The following is a 24,111-nucleotide window of genomic DNA, read 5'->3' as shown; positions in this document are numbered from 1 at the left end:
GCTGTGGGGGCTGTCCTGTGTCCTCTCTTGTGCTTCGGAGCAAGGAACCCCTTGTGCTTCCCAGAGGATGGGATGGCAGCGCCATGTTTGTGGCTGTTCCCGTTAAACCGGGGCTGCCTGGCTGTGCTTGGATCTGCCGAGTTTGTGTGGAATGGGGCTGAGTTTTCCCTGCTCAATTGCCCGGGAAAAGTAAGTGTTAAGTGCTTGTGCTCAATTAAACCGGGACAACAAACTGTTAGTGGAGCGCTGATCAAGTTCTCATGTCAAACACACACAAAGCGACGGCTTTTGGCTCTGGGTGGCCTCTCCTGCAGGAATAATCTTCCCTACCCTGTGCTGCCTCTGGCCAAAGCTGAAATCCAGGATTTCCATGTCCCAGTTTGACCCAAAATTCCACATTCCAGATTGGTTAGAGGTTGGGATGGAAGACTTGTGACCTCCCAGCGGGACAGTTCCCCACCAGCACAGAGATGTGGCCTGGGGTAGATCCAACAAGTCCATCCAGCTCTGAGATTTACCTTCCCAAATCTCCCTGCCCACCCAGTCCCAGCCCTCTGGGACTTGCTGCTTCCATCTGCAGCTTTCCACCCTTTCCCATAGCCTGAGGGAGAATATCCTCAGCAGGGCTGGACACTTTGCTCCTGCTTGGCCCTGAGCACATCCATCGCCCGCTTTCCATGAGGATCTGCCCCTCCTGAACGTGGAATGTGAGTTCCAGTGGCTTCTCAGCTTCCATGGACTGAGTTGATTTGGGACCTGTGCCCAGAAGCTGCGATGTCCCCCAAATTATAGACAGATTTAGGGGTTGTATGTCCAATCCATGAGTTATAACTCCAGGATGAACCAGGCTGAGATATTACCCAAAATATCCAAAATTATAGATGGATTTAGGAGTCGTATGTCCAATCCATGGGTTAAACCTCCAGGATGAACCAGCCTGAGAAATGAACCAAAAATCTTGGGAGGAAGTGCAGGTTTTGTTTTCCATGCACCAATTCCCGCAGGAAATGGGTTAACTAAAAATCAGGTTACACCTCTGCAGTGTTGTTCCAACAAATTCAGGTGCTCTGAAGAGCTGCTTGTGGAGAGGAAATGCAGGGACAAACTGTGAGTAAACAGTGTGTAAATAGTGAGGTAATGTGCTCTCCCCTCCCCAGCAGCTTTGTGGCAATCCTCAGAAATTATCTGTAATAAATTGCTCTTAATTGGTTCCTAAACGTAAGCAAATCGTCAGCCCTCGTTTGCTATTTTAAGGCACAAATTAGAAGTGTTAACAGCGATTTCGGTTCCAAAACCCATCCATGCCCTTGGAGTTACGTGTTCAACACAAATGAAAGATAAATCAGGGGGTTCTGGGATGAAATCGGGCTCCTTGGAATGACTGATGTTGAAAAATCTCGGCTGAGCAGCTCCATGATGGAGAGAGGTAAAACAATCCGTGCCTGCTGCTGGGAAAATATTTGCTGTTTTCCCCCTCAATGGGGTTCATGTTCCTGATGCCGATCAGGAGCTCGTAGCTCTTGTTCTGCAGTGGAGTTTCAATTATTTCCGAGTTGCTGCTCCTGTAAGTGTGTGTGGGGGAGATAAGAGTCCGTGGAGTCGGAGCAGTAAGTCTTCCATGACTTCCCTTCCTACCAAAAGGCCCTGGAAAAGAGCAAATACGGGCACTTGGAACGAAATCTTCCAGCTTTCAAATTTTAGTGCGAATATACTTTTGTTATGAAACCTCCCAGACAACTCCTTGCTTGGCCTTTTGCTCCCTCAGGTCTGAATTTAAGGGAATTGGAGATATCCGTGTGTGGCTTTTAATGGATTTAATTGCACAAAGGGGATTGCCGCTGTGGGAACAACGGAACCACTGGAATCCGAGGGGAGGCCTCTCCTCCTTGCTGGGAAATAGGGATGGAACAGATGCATCCAGTTAAGCCCATTATGCCTTAATTTCACAACATTCCTATTTTCCAAATTGCCCAGAAACACAATTATCCAACTAAGGAAAATGTAAGTAATGACTTTTAATTTAGCTTAGCGTATAATGAATGCGTCTCATTTTTGCCTCTCCTGCTTTTTAAGCCTTTAAAGGAGAACCTGGAGCTGGGGATGTGGGATGGGGACAGGATTTTCAGGTAAAGAGGGGAATTCAGGGTGAAGCTGTTGTGCCCGGTTCCTCGTCTGCGGACCAGGGGTGTTTAGACTATGCCCAGGGGTGAGAGTCAGATTTTAATTTCCCAGTTTCCCGAGGCTGCTGTGCTCCACTGCCCATCCCTGCTCTTTCCCAGCTCCACTTCTCTGGTGCTTCGGGCACATGCAACACTTCAAATGCGAAGCGGAGCAAACGGCAGAGCCTCAGGTGTCCTGAGGGGGAAAGGAGCCTTGGAGTTTCTCCCGTCACTTCTGCCTCCCAAATTGTGCCTCTGGAGAGAGGGAAGAGGAGGAGTGAGACAGAAAAATGCTTTTCTTTGTGATCCAAAGTGAAGCAAATAATGGAGATGGGCAGGGAGAGCTGGGAGTGTTCACCTGGAGAGGAAAAAGCTCCAGGGAGAGCTCAGAGCCCCTTGCAGGGCCTAAAGGGGCTCCAGGAGAGCTGGAGAGGGACTGGGGACAAGGGATGGAGGGACAGGACACAGGGAATGGCTTCCCAGTGCCAGAGGGCAGGGCTGGATGGGATATTGGGAAGGAATTGTTCCCTGGCAGGGTGGGCAGGCCCTGGCACAGGGTGCCCAGAGCAGCTGGGGCTGCCCCTGGATCCCTGGCAGTGTCCAAGGCCAGGCTGGACACTGGGGCTTGGAGCAGCCTGGGACAGTGGGAGGTGTCCCTGCCCATGGCAGGGGGTGGGAACAGGATGATTTTTAAGGTCCCTTCCCACCCAAACCGGTCTGGGATTCCATGAAGATCCAAAGGACTATTTCTGCTTCTTTTCCTCCTGTGAACTGCAGGGCTCTGTTTCTCCTCTCCCTGGTGTTAACCGGACGTGTGAGCAGCTGTTGGATGGATGCATGGATGGATGGATGCATGGATGGATGGATGCATGCATGGATGGATGGATGGATGGATGGATTGCTGGCACTGCTGGCTCCCTGCTGGCTGAGCTCCAGCGTTTCTGGGACAGCTGCGGGTTCCATGGGCCAGGGACCCGGCGCATCCTGCCTGGTGACATTCCCCAGCAGGAATAAATCACTGCATTCCCTGGACACAGCAGCTCTGGCAGTCACTCATCTCTGCCTTCTGGAGCCCTCGGGATTTCATGAATCCCTTTCTCCCATCTTATGGTTTCCAAAACAAACTGCTCTGTGGGAGCAGGCAGAGAGGGGTCACAGCTCAGCCCTGGTTTGTGAGCAGCAGGGGGGTTCACACTGAGGGTGTGTTTGAGGGTGAAATTGGTCCTGGCAGGGGTTTGTTCCTGGGTGGTGACAGTGAGAAGTGACACTGTGAGTGCTGAGCTGGGAAAGGGGCTGAGCCTGGAGCAAAGGAGGCTCAGGGGGGACCTTGTGGCTCTGCACAAGTCCCTGACAGGAGGGGGCAGCCGGGGGGGTCGGGCTCTGCTGCCAGGGAACAGGGACAGGACAAGGGGAAAGGGCCTCAGGCTGGGCCAGGGGAGGCTCAGCTTGGACAGCAGCAGGAATTTCCCCATGGAAAGGGTGCTCAGGCCTTGGCAGGGGCTGCCCAGGGAGCTTTGGAGTGCCCATGCCTGGAGGTGCCCAAGGAAGGGCTGGAGGTGGCACTCAGTGCTCTGGGCTGGGGACAAGGTGGGCATCGGGCACAGCCTGGACTCCATGGGCTGGGAGGGCTTTTCCAATCCATAGGATCCTGGGATTCTGTGGTATTTCACACTCTGGCTTGCTCAGACTGGCATTTCTGGGTGTGTTGGTGGTTTGCATGACCCCCTCCTCCTGGAGCATGGCGTAGCTGGACCATCCATACCGGTGTCTATACTCTATTTTTCTCCTGCTGTTTTTATTTCCTATTTGAACCTTGCCATCTCAAGGTATCCAAAGTAATGTTCACTCTCCAAATATAAATCTAAATGCAGCAGGCAGGCTGGCAAACCAACTGCTGGCAGGAAGGAGGACTATCTTCCCTTTCTTTAAATGTGAAGCCGTCAAATATGTGAGGCTGTGCTTTTGAGTTCCCAGAGATGCCTGGAAGTGCCTCATGGATGGGGTTTTTCCCCTCCTCCCAATGAAAGGTGATAATTAATACAAGAAAGCAGCTTGTCTTCTGGATAGGCTGGGCCTAAATCTTTGGTGCTTAATCCCAGACCTTTGGTACATTTGATATCTGCTGTCACAGCCATCGTTTGCTGTTACCAGGCTTTCCATGAGGGATGAAAGAGGAGAATTCTGGTGCTTTCTGCTGTTGGCAAAATGTCTGCTGAGCAGCACAATGAACATGTCCTCCCTGTCGGACACCACAGGTTTATGGGATCTGTGCCTTGTGAGAGCATTCTCCAGGTGATCCTTTCCTAAATCCTGATCCCTGGGATGGATTATTTGCCGAGGAATAATGAACCAGCCTTCAGCCCTGGGCGGTGTCCCCCTTCCTCAGCAGCAGGTGGGCAGCCAGCATCCTTGGGAGAGCTGTTCCAGCCTCAGGTGGGCCCTCAGGTAGCTCCTGGCACAGTCAGATCCTCCGACAAGTGGCAGTCAGGCAGGTGGATCAAAAACCTCATTTAACAGGTGCATATCCCTCCTCAGTCCCTGAGGTGCTCGTGCCACGCATTTCCCTGAGCTGGCTGTGCTGCTCCTGGCACTGGGGAGGGCAGGAGGAGGCTGAGGGAGGCTGGAGGAGCAGCTGGTAGCGGGTTTGTTCTCTCAGCCAGCTCTGTCTCCTCGTTAATGGCTCAGCAGGACGTGGCTGGCTCGGCGCAGACCTCGCCTTTTCAGCTGGCAGCACAACGAGCTCCGTCCCTGCAGCTCCTCTGGCGCTGAGCCCAGCCTTATTGACAGCCAGAACGTGGGGGCAGGAGCCATCCAGACCCGAATCCTGCTCTGGGCACGGAGTCGCTGTCCTCGTTTCCCTGTGGGAAATGCGAAATGTGTGACGCACCTCTCCCCATTCTGACTCGGTCCGTGTGGTGGTGTGGGGGGCAGCAGGACAGAAGAGCATTCCCAGCAGGGCAGGGAGGGATCCTGCCCCTCTGGGCAGCCCTGGAGGCACCTCTGGAGTGCTGTGTCCAGCCCTGGCTCCTCAGCACAGCAGGGCCAGGGAGCTCCTGGAGCGGGGCCGGCGGAGGCTGCGCAGCTGAGCAAGGGCCTGGAGCATCTCCGTGCCCAGCACAGGCTGAGGGAGCCGGGGCTGCTCAGCCTCGAGAGGAGCCCCAGCTGAGAGGGGCCCTCAGCCCTGGCTGTCCCTGGCTGCAGGGAGGGCTCCGAGCAGGGCCCGGGCTCTGCTCCGGGGCCCAGCAATGGCACCAGAGCACCGGGCAGGGCCTGAGCCCAGCAATTGCCCTGCCCAGGAGGCAGAACTGCTGCCCTGGGCAGTGCCCAGCCCTGAGCACATTGGCCACAGAGGCTCTGGGCTCTCCTCCCTGGGGCAGGAGGGTTTCTGGTGGGTTACTCTTGGTTATAACCTGTTTTTTTACCCAGCAAAAGTTCTCAACTGCAGTTGGGTGTTTTTTTACAATCAAATTTAGGCCAAAGCTCAAGGATGGATCAACAACTCATCAACTACCACAGTGCTATTTTTCATTTTCCATTTCCAAGGGGTAAATCATGTTGGGGAGGTGATATTCAATCATGAGACCATCACTTGGAAAGGGGCTTGCTCATCCAGAGCATGATAAATTGATTTTTGGGGAGGACAGCTTTCTCCCGTGGCTGAGGTTGGAGTATCCTCACAGGATTTCTCTTTGTGAGACTTTGCACCTCTTTGATGACCAATACAAAGCACCCGTGATCATCATCAGAATTTATGGCTCTGCAGCGTTGTGCAAGGCACAGTTCCACTGTCCTTTAGTGTTCAATAGAGTATTATGTGCTTGATATTAAAAACCTGCAGAAGTGTCAGGACAATTCCGGGTTGTAGACGAAAGGCAGCCACTTGGAGGAGTAAAAAAAAGCTTTATGTAAACTCCACAGTGGGAGAGAAGTGAATACGTCCTCCTGGGAAAGAGGTGGGAGCTGCTTCTTGAAAATACAATGAAAGGAGTAAATCACCTCCTTCAGAGAAGAAATCCATGTGAAAGTTCAGTGTTGGGACTCTCTTTGGCTTTTCGTCCTCCTCCTCTCATCTCCCTCGGCACTCACAGAGAAAAGAAAACAAAGCAGATGAGCTTTGTGGGTGGTTCTGTGTTTCTTTTCAGAAGCTCTCATCCGTAACTTTTCCAGCTCTTTTGCGGGTGTTTGTCCTCCAGTGATGTTCCCTTCTGCAACCCCAGCCCTCAGTCTCCTGTGAACTTTGATTTGTACCATTGTGTACATTCACCCAGGCCCTGTGGCCCCGGTGTGTTTGGTTGGGATTAACCAGGGATCAGTTCTTGCAGCTCTCCTGGTTCTCACACCCAAAGCACTCTCTGAGCCATGCTCGTCCTGTCCTTCCTCCTCTCGTGCCGTCTAAGAAATGGGTGGTGGGGATTGGTGAAAACTTTAGCAAGGAAAGGAATAAAAAAAGTTTGCGTGTGAGTGTTTGCATCCATGCTGGGGACAAATCCCTGCTGGGCAGGGGGATGGAGCAGCTCTGCTATGGGGAAAGGCTGGGAGAGCTGGGGTGTTCACCTGGAGAAGGGAAGGCTCTGGGGAGAGCTCAGAGCCCCTTGCAGGGCCTAAAGGGGCTCCAGGAGAGCTGGAGAGGGACTGGGGACAAGGGGTGGAGGGACAGGACACAGGGAATGGCTTCCCTCTGCCAGAGGGCAGGGATGGATGGGATGTTGGGAAGGAATTGTTCCCTGGGAGGGTGGGCAGGCCCTGGCACAGGGTGCCCAGAGCAGCTGGGGCTGCCCCTGGATCCCTGGCAGTGCCCAAGGCCAGGCTGGACATTGGGGCTTGGAGCAGCCTGGGACAGTGGGAGGTGTCCCTGCCCATGGCAGGGGTGGCACTGGATGGGCTTTAAGGTCCCTTACACCACAGGGCTGTGTTGGATTGTGTGGTTTTGGGATTCAGCTTCTCAGGAGGTGTAAGGAAGCATCCAGTGCGGGGATGGAGGAGGCAGGAAGTGTTCCAGCCCTGGGCTGTGGGCATGAAAACAGGTGTTTGCCGTGTGAAAACAATTCCAAACAGGCCTAACCCTTTTCCCATCCAAACTCCAAACTCCTACCCTGATTTTGTCGGCCAGGGCACTGGTACTTGATAAGTTTGGCTTTAGTCTTTGGCCCTTGCACTTTTGATGTTCCAGGATTACTAAAACTTCCTGGCCTGCTGAGGAAAATCTCTTCATGGCTCCTTGTCACACAGAGCCACTGCCTGTGAGCTGATAAATTGTTTGCAGGCCGATGATGAGATCTGGGTGCTTTGTTTTCTGCATGCCCAGAGAGAGCTATATCAGATTTTTTCCCCCCTTTTCCAACAGTCAAGACCGGTGACAGAGCTCAGAAGCAAATGGGACTTGTCACTCTGTATTCCCTCCATCATCAGAAGCTGATTCCTGCTGCTCTCTCATGTCCCAGACAGTAATAAATCACATTTTCTGAGCCCAGCCAACGTGCTGATTTGCAAACATAAAGCAGCAGCTCATCAAAGAATGCATTTCACATTTTTAGGGAATAGACATTGCATTAACCTGGAGTGGTGCAAATTGCAGCGGCAGCGAGTGAAATGAAGCCTCGCTACTTGAAAGTTCAGTGCAGACTTGATGTATGCAAAAGTAATTAAAACTCAATTTGTTGTGTTTTCAGAAGAGACTTCAAACGCATTTGACAGAGAAATCACGTCCCTTTGTATCACAAGGTGTTTCCAATCTTGTCGTTTTCCCATTTGTCAGCTTGGGTTTGGAATGAGAGCTCGTACTTCCAAGCAGTCTCTGTCTCGGGCAGTGATCACCCAGCAAGCCTTGTAAGAATAAATAATTGCTCCTACCTGGATTTTCCAGGTGGATGCTCCCCAAGGTTGTATAAAATGGGTCCAAACTTCCTCACAGCCCTTTGTCTTGTGTTTGAACAAATCAAAGAGCCCCTGCTACGCTGATTTCCATCCCTGGGGGTATCTCTTCCCAAAAATGTCGCTTCCCCCCGCTCCAGGGTTTCTTTTCCAAAGTGTCTTTGTGCTTCAGAAACCCTCAGCCACCTCCTGAGCTGATCCACCCCTGACAGCACAGCGCAGGCTTTCCTGGGGTGTGGTTTTCACGCTGCTGTGGGGTCAGCAGTGTTGGGTTTTCCAGAGAAGAGCAAAAGTGAAAAGCAGGTCTGGTGAAATCAAGATTTGAGGGAGGATTTTTGTGTGCTCACAGCTGGCCTGGTACAGCCCTGCACGTGGCAGGAACGAGATGGTCTTTAAGGTCCCTTCCCACCCAAACCAACCTGGGATGCTGATTTAGTGTGGTTTAAGCCCCGGTTTCTTGCCTTAGAGCTGCCACCCTGACGCTCAGCTGATGGCTTTTGAGTATCTGAACAAACAGCCCTTGGATGAAAACTTCCCCTTTTTTTTCTCTCTCTCTCTCTTAGAATCAAGACTTTATTTTACATATTTGGTTTCTCTCCCTTTCTTCCTGCTTTTTATCCTTTGAATCAAATAACCTCCTACAGTTCATAGCACCAGTATTTTTTTCTGAATCGTTGATTCCCTAATGTTGTCCCAACCACTTCCACCATCCCCTTTCTCTGCTGTCTGGTGCGAGGTTATCCCTACGTGGCTTTCGGGGAAACTCAGCTCTGTGTTTTAGCACAGGCAAGGCAGAACAGTTCTGTTTAATCCAGCCTGTCTGTCTCCCATCCTCTCCCTGTTTCCCACTGACCTCTGGATTTTTGGAGTTCTGTGGAAGGAAACAGCCCTTGAAAAGCTCTGGGAGGAACCACGGAGAGTCATTTGTGGGATGAACAGAGAAGGGATTGGGGCAATAAAGGAGCAGAATCTTTAAAGCAGTGAGATCATTATTACGTAGTGTTGTTATTTCCATGTTGTGGTGGAGCCTGAACCCTCAGGCGTGTGGGGGTCTCCAAGGAATCCCCACTTGGTTTGTTGCTGACACTTCTCATGTTCCTGCTTCCCTTCTTGATTGTTCTGGATGCTTTATGATACACTTGGCATTTTAAAATAAAATTTGGGTTGAGCCCCTGATGTTATTTTCCCATCTCTTCCTAGAAGAAAAAAGCTCTGAACTGTCCTTCCTTTCCCCACAGGATGCTTTGGAGGTCTTAAATCAGAGTTAGGTGCAAAGTGGAGTAAATATTGGGGTGAAATAAGGGAATGACAGGCATCCATCTCCCTGGGAGGCTGCAGGATAAAATGGGAAGGGGAGCAGCTCCCGAGGGCCCTGCCTGCACCTTTCTTCCCCAGTGTAGAAGCTTAAATAGAGGTGTTCACTGTGCTGTGAAGGTGGCTGGAAATCCGAGCAGAGCTCCTCTTGGAGGAGAATTTTTGTTAAATGGGAAAGGGTTTGTTTCCCAAAGAAATCGTTCCCTTACTGCCTTCAGGGGAGGAAAAGCAGAGTGAAATTCTGAAGTGCCTGTTCTATCAGGAGCACCTTGCTGTCAGGAACCTGCGCAGTTTTATTGACCAGCTACTCAAAACCCCTTGTGCCCGGACAAGGAATGAAAGCACCAAAGTGCTGCTGGTTGTGTGTAACTCAGAGCCGAGCTCCTTGCAGGTGTCATGTGAAAACATTGATTTACTGGAGATCTTCTCCTGCTGCATCTGAGGCAGTCCAGTGAGAGCTCTGCCTGCCCAGCCTTCCCTGCCAGCCCCTTCAGCCTCATCCCAGGTGTTTGTTTACCAGGAAAGCATGGAAAATAGGGAGGAGAGAGGAGGTGTGCTGTGTGAGCGGGAGACCTGGAATGGTGAATGTGCACTTGCAGCCACCTGGCACTTGGAGCAGTGTGAGAGAAGGGTTTGGCTCTTTGGTCAAACACCGTGGGCTGGAGGGACCAAATAAATCCTCATCCCCAGGTGCCCCTCGGGTGGATTTGCCCATCTCCTCATGCTGTTTAACACAGTCAGGAGCTGTGAGCACGTGCGACATCACCAAGGGTGCAGTGGCCTTTAAAAGCATTATGGCACTGGAGCATTTGGATGAGTCCAGCTAAAACTGGGCTAAATTACCCCTCACACGCAATTATTGTGGTGTGGCTTGAAGGAGGGAAAGACTTCCCTGGTTCTTGCAGCACCTCTCCTCCTCCGAGGATGTGGCCGGAGTGGGAGGCTGGAAGAGCGATTCAGGATTTGCCCTGAGCAGTTTTTTTGTGGGGTTTCCATGGGGAGCTGTCGGTGTTTGGCACTGAGCCGAGGGATCTGTTCTGGGCAGATTGATGTGTGGGCGTGCACCTGTGGAACAGAGTATCAAATATTATGGGTGTGTAAATTTTAATCAGTATTAGTCTTTTATTTCTGTGAATTACGGCTTCTCTATCAAGTGGCTGTCTCAGGGTTTTTAAATATATCTGTTCTTTTATCGCTGCCTTTCAAGCACATGATTATCCTGGGTAAAAAGGGAAAGAAGGGAACGAGTTTGTGCTGTTTTAAGAGATCTCAGCCTTTGGGTTTGGTCTGTTACCTTTGATATGAGACTGCAGTGACCATATGTCCCAGTATCACTTATCAATCACCCATCAAAAGTGATTTTTGGTTTAATTGAAGGATAAATTAAAACTGACTCCTCCGTTCCCCTGTTTTATTTGTTTATAGCTTCAACTTTTGGTTTTGGTGGCGGTAGTTTTGCCTAACATTTTGACATAGAATCATTAAGGTTGGAAAAGCTCACCAAGATCGAGTCAACCATTAACCCAGCGCTGCCAAGGCACCTCTGAATCCATGTCCCCAAGTGCCACATCCATGTGGCTTTTCAACACTTCCAGGGATGGTGATGCCACCTCCTCCAGCAGCCCCTTCCAGTGCCTGACCACCCTTCCTGTGAAGAAATACTTCCCAAAATCCAATTTAAACCTTCCCTGGGGCAGCTTAAGGCTGTTTTCTCCTGTGCTGAAATGCCTGCGGACTATTTTGAAAAGCCAGGGAATGAAAGTGAGAGCTCTGAAAAGCAAGGGAGGAGGTTTGCAACTAGGAAATAAATTTGGATGGCAGGACCTAACAGCTCTTTGGGGCAGGTGAGCAAAATATGTCTTTTCTCAATGTATTCCACTGGGAACATCTCAGTGTTTTCAGGGAGATTATTTTAACTGTCTTAGAAGGGCTGAAAAATGAATAAAACAGGGTTTTGCTCACAAAAGGCTTTGAGTACCAAAAAAGGGTCAGTTTGCACTCCTGGAACTGCAGCCGTAATTCCAGGTTAAGAGGTGCTGAGCCAAAATTTGGGACAAACACTGCAGCTCGGTAGGGCAGGCTGTGTCCTTCCACAGAACGCTCGGGGGAGAAGCAATTTGCATTTGGGTTTGTTTGCTTTTGAGATTGAAACTTGTTATTTATCGAGGGAAGAGTCATATCTAGGCACATTAGACAGGCGTGCCCTGAAGGTTGTTTGGGCTCTTCAATATTTTATCCAGGGTAAATATGAAACTCATCCCTTCCCTTTGATCACTCTTTGTTCACATCTGGCCTTCAGAAGGACTGGGGTAAGGGAGCGTGTGTGAGGATAAACTGCCAGCATCTCCCACTCTCTGCAGATTTTCCTGAGTTTCACCTTAACTCCTTGAGCTCCTCAAAAATCCAACTGAGCAAACCACGCCTTCTGTTGCTTTCCCCGAGGATCCCAGACGCCTCTCTCCCTCCTTTTTTCAGCCTCCTGATGAATCAGGCAGAGCTGTTTGCTTTTTGGGAGCTGTCCAGCTGAGGGGGAGAGTGCGGGGTCAGTGCTCATTCTGGGGTGACACAATCCTGCATGTGGCTTTAGGCCAAAGCAGAGCTCACATCAGACAAAATACCCGTGAGTCACACGAGAATGAAGGTTGTGCTGGGGTTCTGGAGGTCACCTCTCCATCCCCCTGAGCAGGGATATGTATTACAGTTGTAAAGATCCTGGAAAGCCAGGAGAAATATGTGTCTGTGTATATATTTTTCAAGATTTTATATGTTTTTTTGAGGATGTGCATGTCCCCTTGGGAGTGGGTCCACCTGTAACAAAATCCTAATCCTAATAATAATAATCATCATCATATTAATAGAAAAAAAGAATCCAAACTAGTTTTCTATTCTCCCAGAGAGGAGGCACCTGGAAAAACCCCATTTATTTTGCTTTGGCTGCAGAGTTTTGCTGTGTGGGTCGCAGAGGAGATAGTTGGGAATGACCATCCCTGCACAGGCAGATCATTTCCTCTGGGATAATTCATTAGGGACTCTCCACTTCTCCTTTCAAGGGCAATGTTGGCAGTTTGGTGACAAGGTGGACTGGATGATCCTGGAGGGTTTTTCCAACCTCAGTGACTCTGGGATCTCCCGAGGCTGCCACTCTCTGGCTCTCGGTGCTCTGCGCCTTCCTCTCATCTGGGTTTTAGTCCCTACCTTTAAAGCCCAGGCAAAGTTTCTTTATCCTTTTTTTTCAGCTGCTCTCAATTCTCCCAGCCCCTCTTGGCCCCCGGGCTGCTGTTACAGATTTCGGCACTCACCTCCTTTCTTTCCATTCCCTGCTTTTCCAAACGCTCCTGCAGCCAGGGTAGAAACTGGGATGGAGTTCTGCTCTTATCTCCAGTAATCCCTCTTCTGGAGTGTGCCTTGATTTAAATCCAAGAGGTGTGACTGAAGTCACCACTTCAGGCTGAAGACTCTGTACACGTTGATTCATGGCTTCAAGCCCAGCTTCAAAGCCATTCCTTAAAAGCCAGTGTTAAAAAGCGGTTTTAGGAGGTCATTTTCTTGGTAGCAGGTCCCTGCCAGGGAGGTGGGGCCAGCTTGGTGAATACTTTCTGCTTTTTGGGCACCTGAGTATGGGGTTTGTGCTGGTGTCAGACTCTCCTAACTAAACCTTGGTGCTGGAAATGCCCCCCAGCAAGAGGATTTCCAGAGTCCTGTTTTGGGGAGGCTGTCCCGGTGACTGCCCCAGTTCCGTCACACTGGGACTGCCTCCCCCAGAGGGTTTTAGAGGAGGTGAAATCAGTTTGCTCAACTCAGAATGGGTTTGCTGAGGCGTGAGAAGGGACTTGTAATGTCACCAGATACAGCTGGAGGTTTGAGAGTCAGAATTCAGGTCTTGCTTCATTTACCCTTCTCTTGGGTTTTATCCAACAAGGAAAAAAGCTCACTGGAGGGTTTTTGGGAGTGGGATATGGATGAGGCTCCGTAGGGTCATCAGTCTCCACGCTGACCAGGTGCCCTGTGTTCAGTTCCTCTTCATTTGCTCAACTCTGAAAGATAGAGCTTTAAACTCCTGCTGCAGGTGCCAGCTTAAAACAAAATCAGTCTGGAAAATGCGGTCAGAATTAATTTGGCTTTTCCCAGGGAGACATCTGAGGAAAAATGGTATTTTCTCCATATTCAAAGCACTCTTGCAACAATTTGCTGTGGGAGAACAACTTGAAATTTGGCAAAATATGCATTATTTATTTTTTTCCTCACTAATATTGTAGTTATTCTGTCAGAATGTTCCCGAATTTGGGTAAGGGATAAACCTGTCAGGGCTTACAGTTCCCACATGCTCAGGGACTTGGCACTGTGTTGCAGGGTAACTTGTGATGCATCTCAGGTACCATTTTTGAAATATATTCAACATTGCTCAGGAAAACCTGCAGATCCAGACTGATATTTCCTGAAGAAAACTTTCTGCAAACAATCATTCCTCAGTTTTCAGAGCAGAGCTTGAATAGCATCCAACAAATCAAGCTGCAGTCCAAGTGTGAAACAGGCACAGATGAAATCAAATATCGAATAGTCATTCATGAATCCTGCACTGAGTTGAGGGAATCCTCCTCCCACCACTCCTGGCATTTTTGGAGCTGTGTGATGAAATTTGTATCCTAGGAATACATGAGCTCGTGCTGAACCCTGCTTTTTTCAGCCTGGCATGGAAATGTGATGAATAATTAGTGCCTTCATGAGAGAACCAGCCTTTTTTTCTCCCTAAGGGTCCAGGACTTGAAGAGGGCCCCGTAATGTGAATGATGCTCAAATCCATTGCTCTTATCCGTGTTTCAAAGGCACTGCTGGGATAGACAGCTGAAAGTAAGGAATTAGGCCTTCCAGGTGTCTCCTGGGTACGGAGAAATACAAGGCAGGAATGTCCCTGGCTCATTCCCCGTGTTCAAGGCTTTACTGGACAACAGAAGAAACTCTTGTTATTGTATAGAAATCCACTTGGATATTCTTGTATCTTTAAAATTAAGATTTGTTTGGATTTGGGAGCCATGGAAGATTTTGGTTCGAAGCAACAAGTGCCCTTTCCCCTGTGCTGGGAGGAAAAACAGAGATCTGATGATGCATTGCAAAAATTTAGTCTATTACATAAATTACACCCAGGCTGACGAGTTCCTCAGGTCAGCTTAATCTGTTTTGTTCTGTGCCCGGAAAGGGAAAACGACCATTTAATTATTGGGAGGAAAAAATGATCCTCCTGATTGAGGGAGTCACATGAGTGCAATTTACTTTGTCCTTCCATTCATTTGAGGGATGTGGATGCAGTTCAGCCAGAGATGTTATTTAAAGTTTAATTGGGTGGACTCAGAGTGACAAAGCCCCCAATGTCCCCATCAAAACAAAACCTCAGTGCTTTGCTGGTGGTGTTGTAGGGGACAAAATTGATCTTGCTTTGTTCAGACGTGCTTCAATCATCTGTATTTTTACTCTTCTGTGGTTAAAATGATCCGTGTTTCACTGGGCATCCTGGGGAGGTTATTCAGGAATTTGCCAGAGCACAGGCCCTGGCGCGGGTTCCCCATCCTTGGAAATGTCCAAGGCCAAGTTTTGGAGCAACCTGGGATAGTGGAAGGCGTTCCTGCCCATGGCAGGGGGTGGAATGAGATGAGTTTTAAGGTCCCTTCCAAACTATTCCGTGATTTTCCATGTATAGATGAGTTTCCAGGCATTATTTCCATGATTCCTGAAACCAGGGCAGAGAGGCACCAGGAGCAATTCAGTGTCAGCCTGTTTTAAGAAGGGCTGTGAGAAAACCCCCACCCTAAATCCTGGCTTTGGCTTTAATATTGTGACTATTCCTCATTCTGAAGTGTAACACTCCGCAGCCACCGCGGAGAAGATTCCCGGCGGCTGGGGCACAGCCCCGTGAATAATTCCATGAATAATGCGGACCATTATCAGTTTGCGTTTCCAAACAAGCACCGGTGCTAGCACATCTTCATCGGACAGGCTCTGAAGTCAAGCAGCCACTTCGCAATTAAAACTTTAATTGCTCCACAATTAAATTTGCAACAACAATGTAATTTGCACGCAGAGTTTAATTTGGGAAAGCGAGGCTCTGGCTGAGAGGCCCAAGGCTTGGGGATGTGTGCTGGGGACCGGGGCAGCAAGGGAAGCTCTTGGATTTCACGGAATAACCCCGGGATCATTGAAGTCCAACTCCTAGGACTAGTTTTTGATAAGAAAAGCTTAATTTCATAAAGTTTTGGTGCATCTCCCTGAAATCTTGCAAAGCAACAGGGTGAGGTGAGGCTCTGGCACAAGTTGCCCAGAGCAGCTGTGGCTGCTCCATCCCTGGAAGTGTCCAAGGATAAAGAAACAAAGAACTGAGACTTGGGAGTGTCTGCAGAACCCAAAATATTTTGAGTTCTGTGTGGTTAAAGGGATTTTTGGAGGTATTTCTGTTGGGAGCAGGCTGGTGGCTTGTGGAGGCATCGATCTCTTTTATTGATCCTTGACTCTGGTCACCTTCTCATGTTCATCATGGGAAGGGAATGGCTGGAGCCCTTGGAACTGGAGAACTGAAGACACTGAGATTTTTATTTTATGCTCTATTTGAAAAATCATATGCGTTGCCCGTCGTTATGGAATAGTTTCTTGCAGCAGACAGGAAAGTGCATTGTTCATATGCCAGCTAAAGCTCCCCAAAACCAGCTCAAGCTGTAAATTAAATATAGTGTTGAATTCAATAATGCTCAATATTTAGACTGAAAAGCAGCATTTGCTGATTCTCCTGCCAGGAGAGAAGCATCTCTTGCATTATTTAGTGTTTGTCTGATGGAGATGCCAAGGCAAGTTGCAGATGTATCTCCATTAATTGATCAATATTGTGTTGCATTTCATTTGGTTTCTTTATCTGGTTGATACAGCAGAATAATTTGTTTTTCTCCATGGAAAACTGCACTCTACAGGCTGCCAGGTAGGAAAAGAAAATGGGAAAAATCCTACAGCAGCCCTTTGACCTTTTAATGCCATGAGAGGTGAATTTTGCTCACGGTATGGGCATCTTATGGGGAGGTGTTTAATGTTCCAGATGGCTTAGTTACACAGCAGGAGAATGGGAGGCTTTCTCCAGGACAACAAATTGTAATTTAAGAGCGCATTAATTTCTCAACCATAGTGGAAGAGGGGCAGCTTCTCTGTGCCTCTGCTCCTGCTTCAGTGTCAAAGATGGGATACCTCCTCCTTTTGATTCCAGCCTTACCCAGGCTCCTGTCCTGTTCAATCCTTCTCTTGTGCACTTGGGAAAAATGGATCTGTTTTCTCCTGCAGCAGCTGAGTTTGGCTAATGAAGTCTCTGGTGGGCTGGTTTGTGGCTTGGTGGAAAATGCAGTGTCTGAGGAGGACTGGAGAGGTGCTCAGCTCTGGAAAAGCACTTTGGAAAAGGGGAGGGGGAGCAGCAAGTGTGGGCTTGGAGCCCTGGCACACCCTCTGCACTGTACCTGGGATAGTGGGGACCAGGCAAAGGGGATCACGTGGCTCTGACCCTCTCTTGAGCCAGTCAGTCTTTTCCTAAAGGTCTCTTAGGAACTGGATCCAGCTGAGTCCAGAGGCTGCAGAGCTGGAGCAGCTCATCCTTGCAGGAACCCTACAGGGACAGCCCCAGGGCCCTGTTAAAACCCCAGTACAGCCGTGCTCAGGCACTGCTCGTGTTCTGCAAGGGAAACCTTTCCCCTGGAGACAGTAGGTGGGACAGCTGCATTCACACCTAAATAACTTGGGCATTTTGCAAGTTGATTCCCTCTTCTGCAAGAGAAATTAATTTGGTTTTGTTTTTTTAGAACATCGTTTTGTCCATTCTTGCCAATACCTGCAGTATCATGCTGGGAAATCTTCTCAATCCTTTCAAAACAAGTCTTTTCATTTCATCACCAATATGTTTCACTTGCCCCCCAACACTTGGGAATAATGCGATCCCATCTGTGCATTACTGCTCAGAATTGTCCGTCTTTCTTTGGAGCCCATGAGCCAAAAGTGAGGTAAAGTCATTCCCTTTGCAGGTTTTTGTTGTAGAGCTTTTCCCAACAGAGCTTTTTGCAGAAAAAGCTGCTGAAACTCAGTTCTGTTAAACAAAAAACGACATCCTTCTAAATAATTTAAGAATCTCTGAAGTGTGTCAGGCCCCACTAAAGGTTGATGTCGCTCATTCTCGAGATAAACATCTATTTTTGTGCTTCTAATTAGATTGATACTTAATATAAAGAAATGAATCAAACATTTATAAGAACAATCATAAAAATTAACTTGTCATGAAGACATCTGAATGCCCCCCAACTCCGCTTCTGTATTACAGAAAACGCTGCTGCCATTTTACACTCCCACAGCCCAGGTAATCTTTTAGGTCACAGTAATTACCAAACAGCCACTTTCAGCTTGATAAATAATCATCGTTCCCGACCTGAACGAGTCTGTGTTTCAGTTCCCTGATTGTATTCCGTGATCCCTTAGGCCGTTTCCCAGTTTGGGGTGTGAGGGGAGGCTTTTTAGTGGCTGCTGAGATTGGAAACCTTCGCTCCTTTTTCCCGCCGTTTTTTTTGGCAGGAATAGGCCCGTGGCCCCCTCACGTCTGTCCCCTCTTCCTTCCCTCCTCCTGGCTCTTGCTTTCTGAATCCGGCTCTTCAAACCCCAGAAGATTTAAAAGATTGGTCACTTCCAGCCTCCTAGGGTGGTCCTGAGCTCCCTTCTTTCCATACAACCTTGGATTTTAACCCCTCCTCCCACATCCCTTCCAGGCATGGTACAGGTAAGCTGATAAAGCAGATTTTCCCTCATAAAATGAGATATTCAGAAAGGCAAGGGGTGCAGAGATGGGAATTAAATAATAGCCACAGGTCAGAGTAATTTTCTTTTTGATAGTAGTTCTGTTATTCATGGATGAGTGTTCTCAGGGATTAGTTTCTCAGGGAAAATGAGCAAAATTACGCCTCTGTTTTCATGTGTGGTGTCAAAGACCTAAATCTTTTCCTTTTTGAACACAAAAAATTGGGGGAAATTTCACCTGAAAGTGTAATACGTGAAACGAAGTTCACACTGAGTTTAGTGTACTGTAAGTATGTCCTGACCGTACAGATGCTCCACTAAAAAACCCTCAAGTGTTGAAAGTTTCTGTTTGCAGCAGCTGGTTTTGACCTTTTTCTGAGTTTATGTGCTCTCCTTCATAATACATTTAATTCCTTTTGAAATTGTAGGGCTCTGGTGTTTTTTGTTCATAGTACAGAATCCCAGGATGGTTTGGGTTGGAAGGGATCTTAAAGCTCATCCCATTCCATCCCTGCCATGGGCACTATCCCAGGCTGTTCCAAGCCCCAATGTCCAGCCTGGCCTGTAATCAAATACATTTTAAAACTCAAATCTGAAAAACATTATTCTTCCTTTTAAAACGCCTGAAATTATTTAATTGCCCTTTTAAAATGGTCTTTTTCTCTTCTTTTCCTCACAGATGGGAAGGTTGAAGTGACAAAAGAGGGAGTGAAGCTCTGCACCATGGGACCTGGCAAAGTTTTTGGGGAGTTAGCCATCCTCTACAACTGCACCCGGACAGCTACTGTCAAAAGTAAGCATTTTGGATGTTTTCTTATCTCTTCACTTGGAAGTTGCAGCCTCTTTTAGATGTTTCACTTTCTCAGTGAATTAAACTCTTTAGGGTATGGTTTTTGGTATGGAATTTAGCCACTGTGTGTGTGAAGAAGATGCAGAGGAAGTGCTTCATTCAGTCACTCGGGTTGATCCTACCCCATGCAGAGGAGCCTGAAGCTTATACCACAGTTTTCCTTACAATTCCTGCTGAATCTCATGATAATTTTTTTTGTTGTTGCTTAGAAGAACCTTTCTGACCTGTGTAAGTCTTCAAGGGAAACTCAGTAAGCCAAGCTTAGTTTTTGTTCAGGACAAGTCATTGTTTTCCCACTAAGCTGAATAAAATAAATCAGGAAAAAGAATCTGGATGGCACTTGACCCCCTGCCCTAAACTTCTCAGCACTTTTGTAATCTTTTATGAATGTTTTGGGCAAAGGCTTGTCTTGCACAATTAAGCAGAGGAAATAAATCACATTGCTATGTACAACTTAAATAGGTTTTTGTTTAAATTCAGATGCAGAGCTGAGATGTGGGATATAGGTTATCAGATAGGTGACTGAAGCAGAGAGAGATAGTCAATAATTGTGTGGTTCTAAGGGGAAGGAGTCAGAAGGGTACAGATGGCACAGAATAACCCAAACAAGTGGTATTCTTGTACCAGAATAATGAGCTGTGTGAGTCCCTGCTCAGAAGAAAGCCTTTTCCAAACACCTAACTGTGCTTCAAAAAGAGAGCAAGGAAAAGAACAAATGGGCAGGAATAAGAAAGCAGATAAGTGGATTATTTTCTGCAGGACGTGCTGTTTTCCGTAGTGCTGAAGGACCTGACCCATGGTCTCTGTTCTCACCTGTGCAAACCTTGCCTTTTCACAAGTGCTGGGTACCTCAGGTGGTGGTGATAAATTCAGATGAGCAGCAGCTTTGTGTGATAAATACAGCTGGGAAAGGTTGGAAAGAGCAGAGAAAAAGGTTAAATGCTAGAAGAGGCAGTGAGAGGATGGTTGTTGTTTAGTTCCCCTTAGGAATGCAGAGCTAAAAGGCACCTGATCCTCCAGTCCCACGAGTGAGTCCCCCATAACCACTCTGTTCCTGTGGCCGCTCTCACCTCGTTGTGCAAGGGACTCCCACAGGGAATTGCACACAGCAGGTTTTGCTGTCAGATTTCCTCTTGCTGCCGTTTCCATGCCCTCAGGCTCCCCTCCTGAGCAAACCTCCAGACTGGCATGTGGCACTCAGCTGTCCCAAACCCCTTTGTCCTGGTTAAACTGGGGGCAGCAGTAAGGTCACTGCTCCAGCCATCCTCAGAGAGACCTTGCCTCGAGGAAGAGGAGCGTGTGTTCTTGTTTCTCTGGTCCTTTCCCACCAGGATTGTGTAATTAGAGTTCTGCTGGGCTTTAATCTCCTTCCCAGGGCCAGCGAGGGACTTGGAGGAATTTTATCTCTTGTTAGTGCACAGATCAGTAGCAATTGTGGTTGTAATGAGCTTGGGGAGCTGCTGCAGCTCGCCCTCACTGAGCTGAGGGCCTGGAGGTGTTCACATCACCTCAGGGCACGGTATTGACTTAGCTGATCCTACACAGCTTCAAACACCTGTTTGTTCCTTTGGGAAATGAGCAATAAATGTGGCAAATCCCCTTTCTAGGTGAATGGTGGCAAGTATTCCATTATGCCTGGGGATAACTGCTGCTGCCATTTTACACTCCCACAGCCCAGGTAATCTTTTAGGTCACAGTAATTACCAAACAGCCACTTTCAGCTTGATAAATAATCATCGTTCCCGACCTAAACGAGTCTGTGTTTCAGTTCCCTGATTGTATTCCGTGATCCCTTAGGCTGTTTCCCTGTTTGGGGTGTGAGGGGAGGCTTTTTAGTGGCCGCTGAGATTGGAAACCTTCGCTCCTTTTTCCCGCCGTTTTTTTTGGCAGGAGTAGCCCCGTGGCCCCCTCACGTCTGTCCCCTCTTCCTTCCCTCCTCCTGGCTCTTGCTTTCTGAATCCGGCTCTTCAAACCCCAGAAGATTTAAAAGATTGGTCACTTCCAGCCTCCCAGGGTGGTCCTGAGCTCCATTAAGCCTGGGGATAACTTTGATCATTCCAAGGTTTATTCCAGGAGAAATGAAATTGGTGACTGTAGTGAGATGAGACACTCCGTCAACACTGGTGGTGAAGAAGTGTCAGGGGGCATCATCCAGCTCCCATTTGGAGACACACTTTAACTCAGGGCTTCCCATCGTTCAGGAGAGAGCTTTCCATCACCTCCAGAGCGTCAGGAGTGTGTTTTGATGTGCCTGCCTGTACTTGATTACGAGGAATTTAAGTGCTGCTTTCTGAGGGATGAAGTTGTGGCAGAGGCTGAGTGAAGGATGGATTTATGGGGGTGTTGAGCTCGGCGTTGCAGCTGGGCCATAATGAGGTGTCAGCTGAGTTGACACCTCCTGCTGCAGCTTGGTTTTATGTGTACCCTGGCTTTGGTTTGTAAATAATAAAGATTTTAGTGTCATTACTCACTATTAGTCTACACGGGCTTTTCAGCTCGTGCTCACTCTGCAGGAGCAAACTTCAAATATAAATCACCGGAGGAAGGGCTTTGTCTTTGCAATAGAATTTAGGAGACGTTAAAATTTAATGATTCTGATCTGACTCCTGCCTCATAACGACCTCTTTAATAAGGCAGTCCAGGGCTTTGCAAAGCCTACCCCGGAAGCACTATCATATTTTCTCCCCATTATTGCAGCCCTAAATGAAAGCAGGGTGGGGTTTGAGTTCAAGCAGGGCCTGGGAAGAACCCAAACCCTTGGGTGTTGAGGAGCACTGGGAAAGGCAGGGACACATCTCCTGACACATGGCCTTTTAAGATAAATGTGCAATCTTTGACATCTGATTTTGGTTTGGTTATTCTGCAGCGTTTGCTTTACGTTTCCAGATAATACAGAAAGAATAATAGTGGGGGGGTTTGGGAGTTTTTTGGCTTGCTTTTTCTTCTTCTTCTGGTAGAAACTGGTCAGTCTGCTCCAAGTATGCAATTATCAAGGCTTTCTGGCTCCTTGATGCTCACAGATCACCTTCCATGGCACACTCAGTGAAATCCAAATCAGCTGCTAATTTCTCCCTCTCCCTGTGTTGATTATCCAGAGTTCTAGAGTGTCTGCATGCAGACCTGGATGCTGCTTGCAATTCAAAGCAGAACCACAGACTTTCCTTCCTGATTCCAACAAATAATTAAGTCCAGAATGAGGAAAACACCACTTGTTACGGCTACACCTAGAATGATGTCTCTGATCCTCTGTTTTTACAGACATGGATGGTAAATAGAGCTACGAGAGGCCAGCAAAAAATGACAAAAAAGACAAAAATCCCCCCAGCTGAATTGAGGTTGTATTTAAGACATTGTGATTCTTCATTTTGATAACAGAAAAGACGTGGGAGGAAGTGAAATTAATCTGCCGTTAATATTGTGCAGAAGCGCTCATTCCTCTTAAAGAATAATGTGTGGAGCAGATTTTTGCAGGTGATTTAGGGCAGATTTTGTGGAGGGGGCAGATTCTCCATCCTCTGAGGACGTTCTGCTTATTTTAGAAGTGGTCTTAACACCTGAAGTGGATTCTCTTGGGGGCAAAATAAAACCATCCCCTAGAAACATCTCGGTGCAAGGCTGATGATTTCAGGGGAGTTGCACTCCACACCAGCCCATGTTTTCAGGAGAACTATTAGCAAAAAAAAAAAAAGCAAGCAGAGGCTGAAGTTATTAAACTCTAAATTATGTAAATCCTTTTGCTGGCCCTCAAAAGGCAGCACAAGAGTTCCTCAAGCTGCTGTGCTTGCCAGCTGCACTAATTGTACAAAACCCAGCACGGCGCAGCGGGATTAAGGCGGGAGCTCGGCCGTTCCTTGCCAAGCCTGGATGAGTTTGGATTTTCCACTGCTGTTTGTGTTTTAATGGAGTCCTGTGCACTGCTTGCTGCAGCCCCAGGAACGGCAGAACTTTGTGAGGAGCTCGGGAACATGGATAATTTGCAAGGAAAAAGAAGGCAGCAGCAAGTTGCCAATTAAAACTGCAGAGACTCGTTAAAAGCCTTGCAGGAGGATGTTGCCTTCAGATGTTCTCCTCTAACGATTACAGGAGCCAGGGTAAAGTTTGTTCCGCTCTCCTTAAAACACGCTTTGGAAAGAAGTTGACTTTAGACACTCCACTGTTTGATTAAAATCTCTCTGATATTACTTGGAGATCAGAAACCTGGGATGGCCCAGCCAGTCCGGTGTGCCTGGTGGGAGACAAATGGATATATAAATGGATATATAATGGATATATCCTGGGAGAAAGTAATTTAAACTCACCCTTCCACTGCCTGTGTTTTTCTGTGACCTTTACAGGTTTTGCAAGTAATGTGACAGAATGGGTTTGGATTATTCTTCCAAGGGGATGATAATGAGAAAATGATGTTGAGGACAATGGACAAGGTGTAGCAGAGTTTTTTTTCCCCTCTTCTTGTTCAGGAGCATCTTCAGGATGGTATGTCCATGGCTCTGGAGATACAGGCACAGGGATGGGTGGTCCTGACTGAATTTTTAACTGACGGACAGACCAATCCAAGAGAGATGAGGAAAACAGAATGAAAAATTTATTCACCACCTGGGATCATTGTGTACCTGAAACATCCCCAGGTGTGTTGGAATAAGGGTGCCCAGAGCAGCTGGGGCTGCCCCTGGATCCCTGGCAGTGTCCAAGGCCAGGCTGGACATTGGGGCTTGGAGCAGCCTGGGACAGTGGGAGGTGTCCCTGCCCATGGCAGGGGGTGGCACTGGATGGGCTTTGAGGTCCCATCCACCCCAAACCAGTCTGGGATTCTGGGATTCACAAGTTCCTCAGGCTCTGCTTCCTATCCCCTTTTCTAAAGCCTTGAAGGAGGTGCTGGACGAAGAGGTGGGGCAGCCCCAGCTGCTCTGGGCACCCTGTGCCAGGGCCTGCCCACCCTCCCAGGGAACAATTCCTTCCCAAGATCCCATCCAGCCCTGCCCTCTGGCACTGGGAAGCCATTCCCTGTGTCCTGTCCCTCCATGCCTTGTCCCCAGTCCCTCTCCAGCTCTCCTGGAGCCCCTTTAGGCCCTGCAAGGGGGCTCTGAGCTCTCCCTGGAGCCTTCCCTTCACCAGGTGAAC

General features: G+C 48.4%; 1 protein-coding gene across 3 annotated transcripts in view; it reads left to right on the top strand.

Annotated features, from left to right (window-relative positions):
- PRKG1 (protein kinase cGMP-dependent 1) overlaps positions 1–24,111 on the top strand; it is a 374,310-nt gene that overhangs the window by 146,138 nt on the left and 204,061 nt on the right. For all 3 annotated transcript variants that reach the window (XM_048311091.1, XM_048311090.1, XM_048311092.1), the window contains exon 3: positions 18,823–18,936. In XM_048311091.1, the coding sequence (XP_048167048.1) occupies positions 18,823–18,936 (114 nt within the window). The remainder of the gene's footprint in view (positions 1–18,822; positions 18,937–24,111) is intronic.

This window comes from Corvus hawaiiensis, chromosome 8 (assembly GCF_020740725.1).
Source record: "Corvus hawaiiensis isolate bCorHaw1 chromosome 8, bCorHaw1.pri.cur, whole genome shotgun sequence".
Classification (NCBI taxonomy): Eukaryota; Metazoa; Chordata; class Aves; order Passeriformes; family Corvidae; genus Corvus; species Corvus hawaiiensis.
Note: the sequence above shows the minus strand (reverse complement) of the source record. Positions and strands in the feature narration are given on the sequence as shown.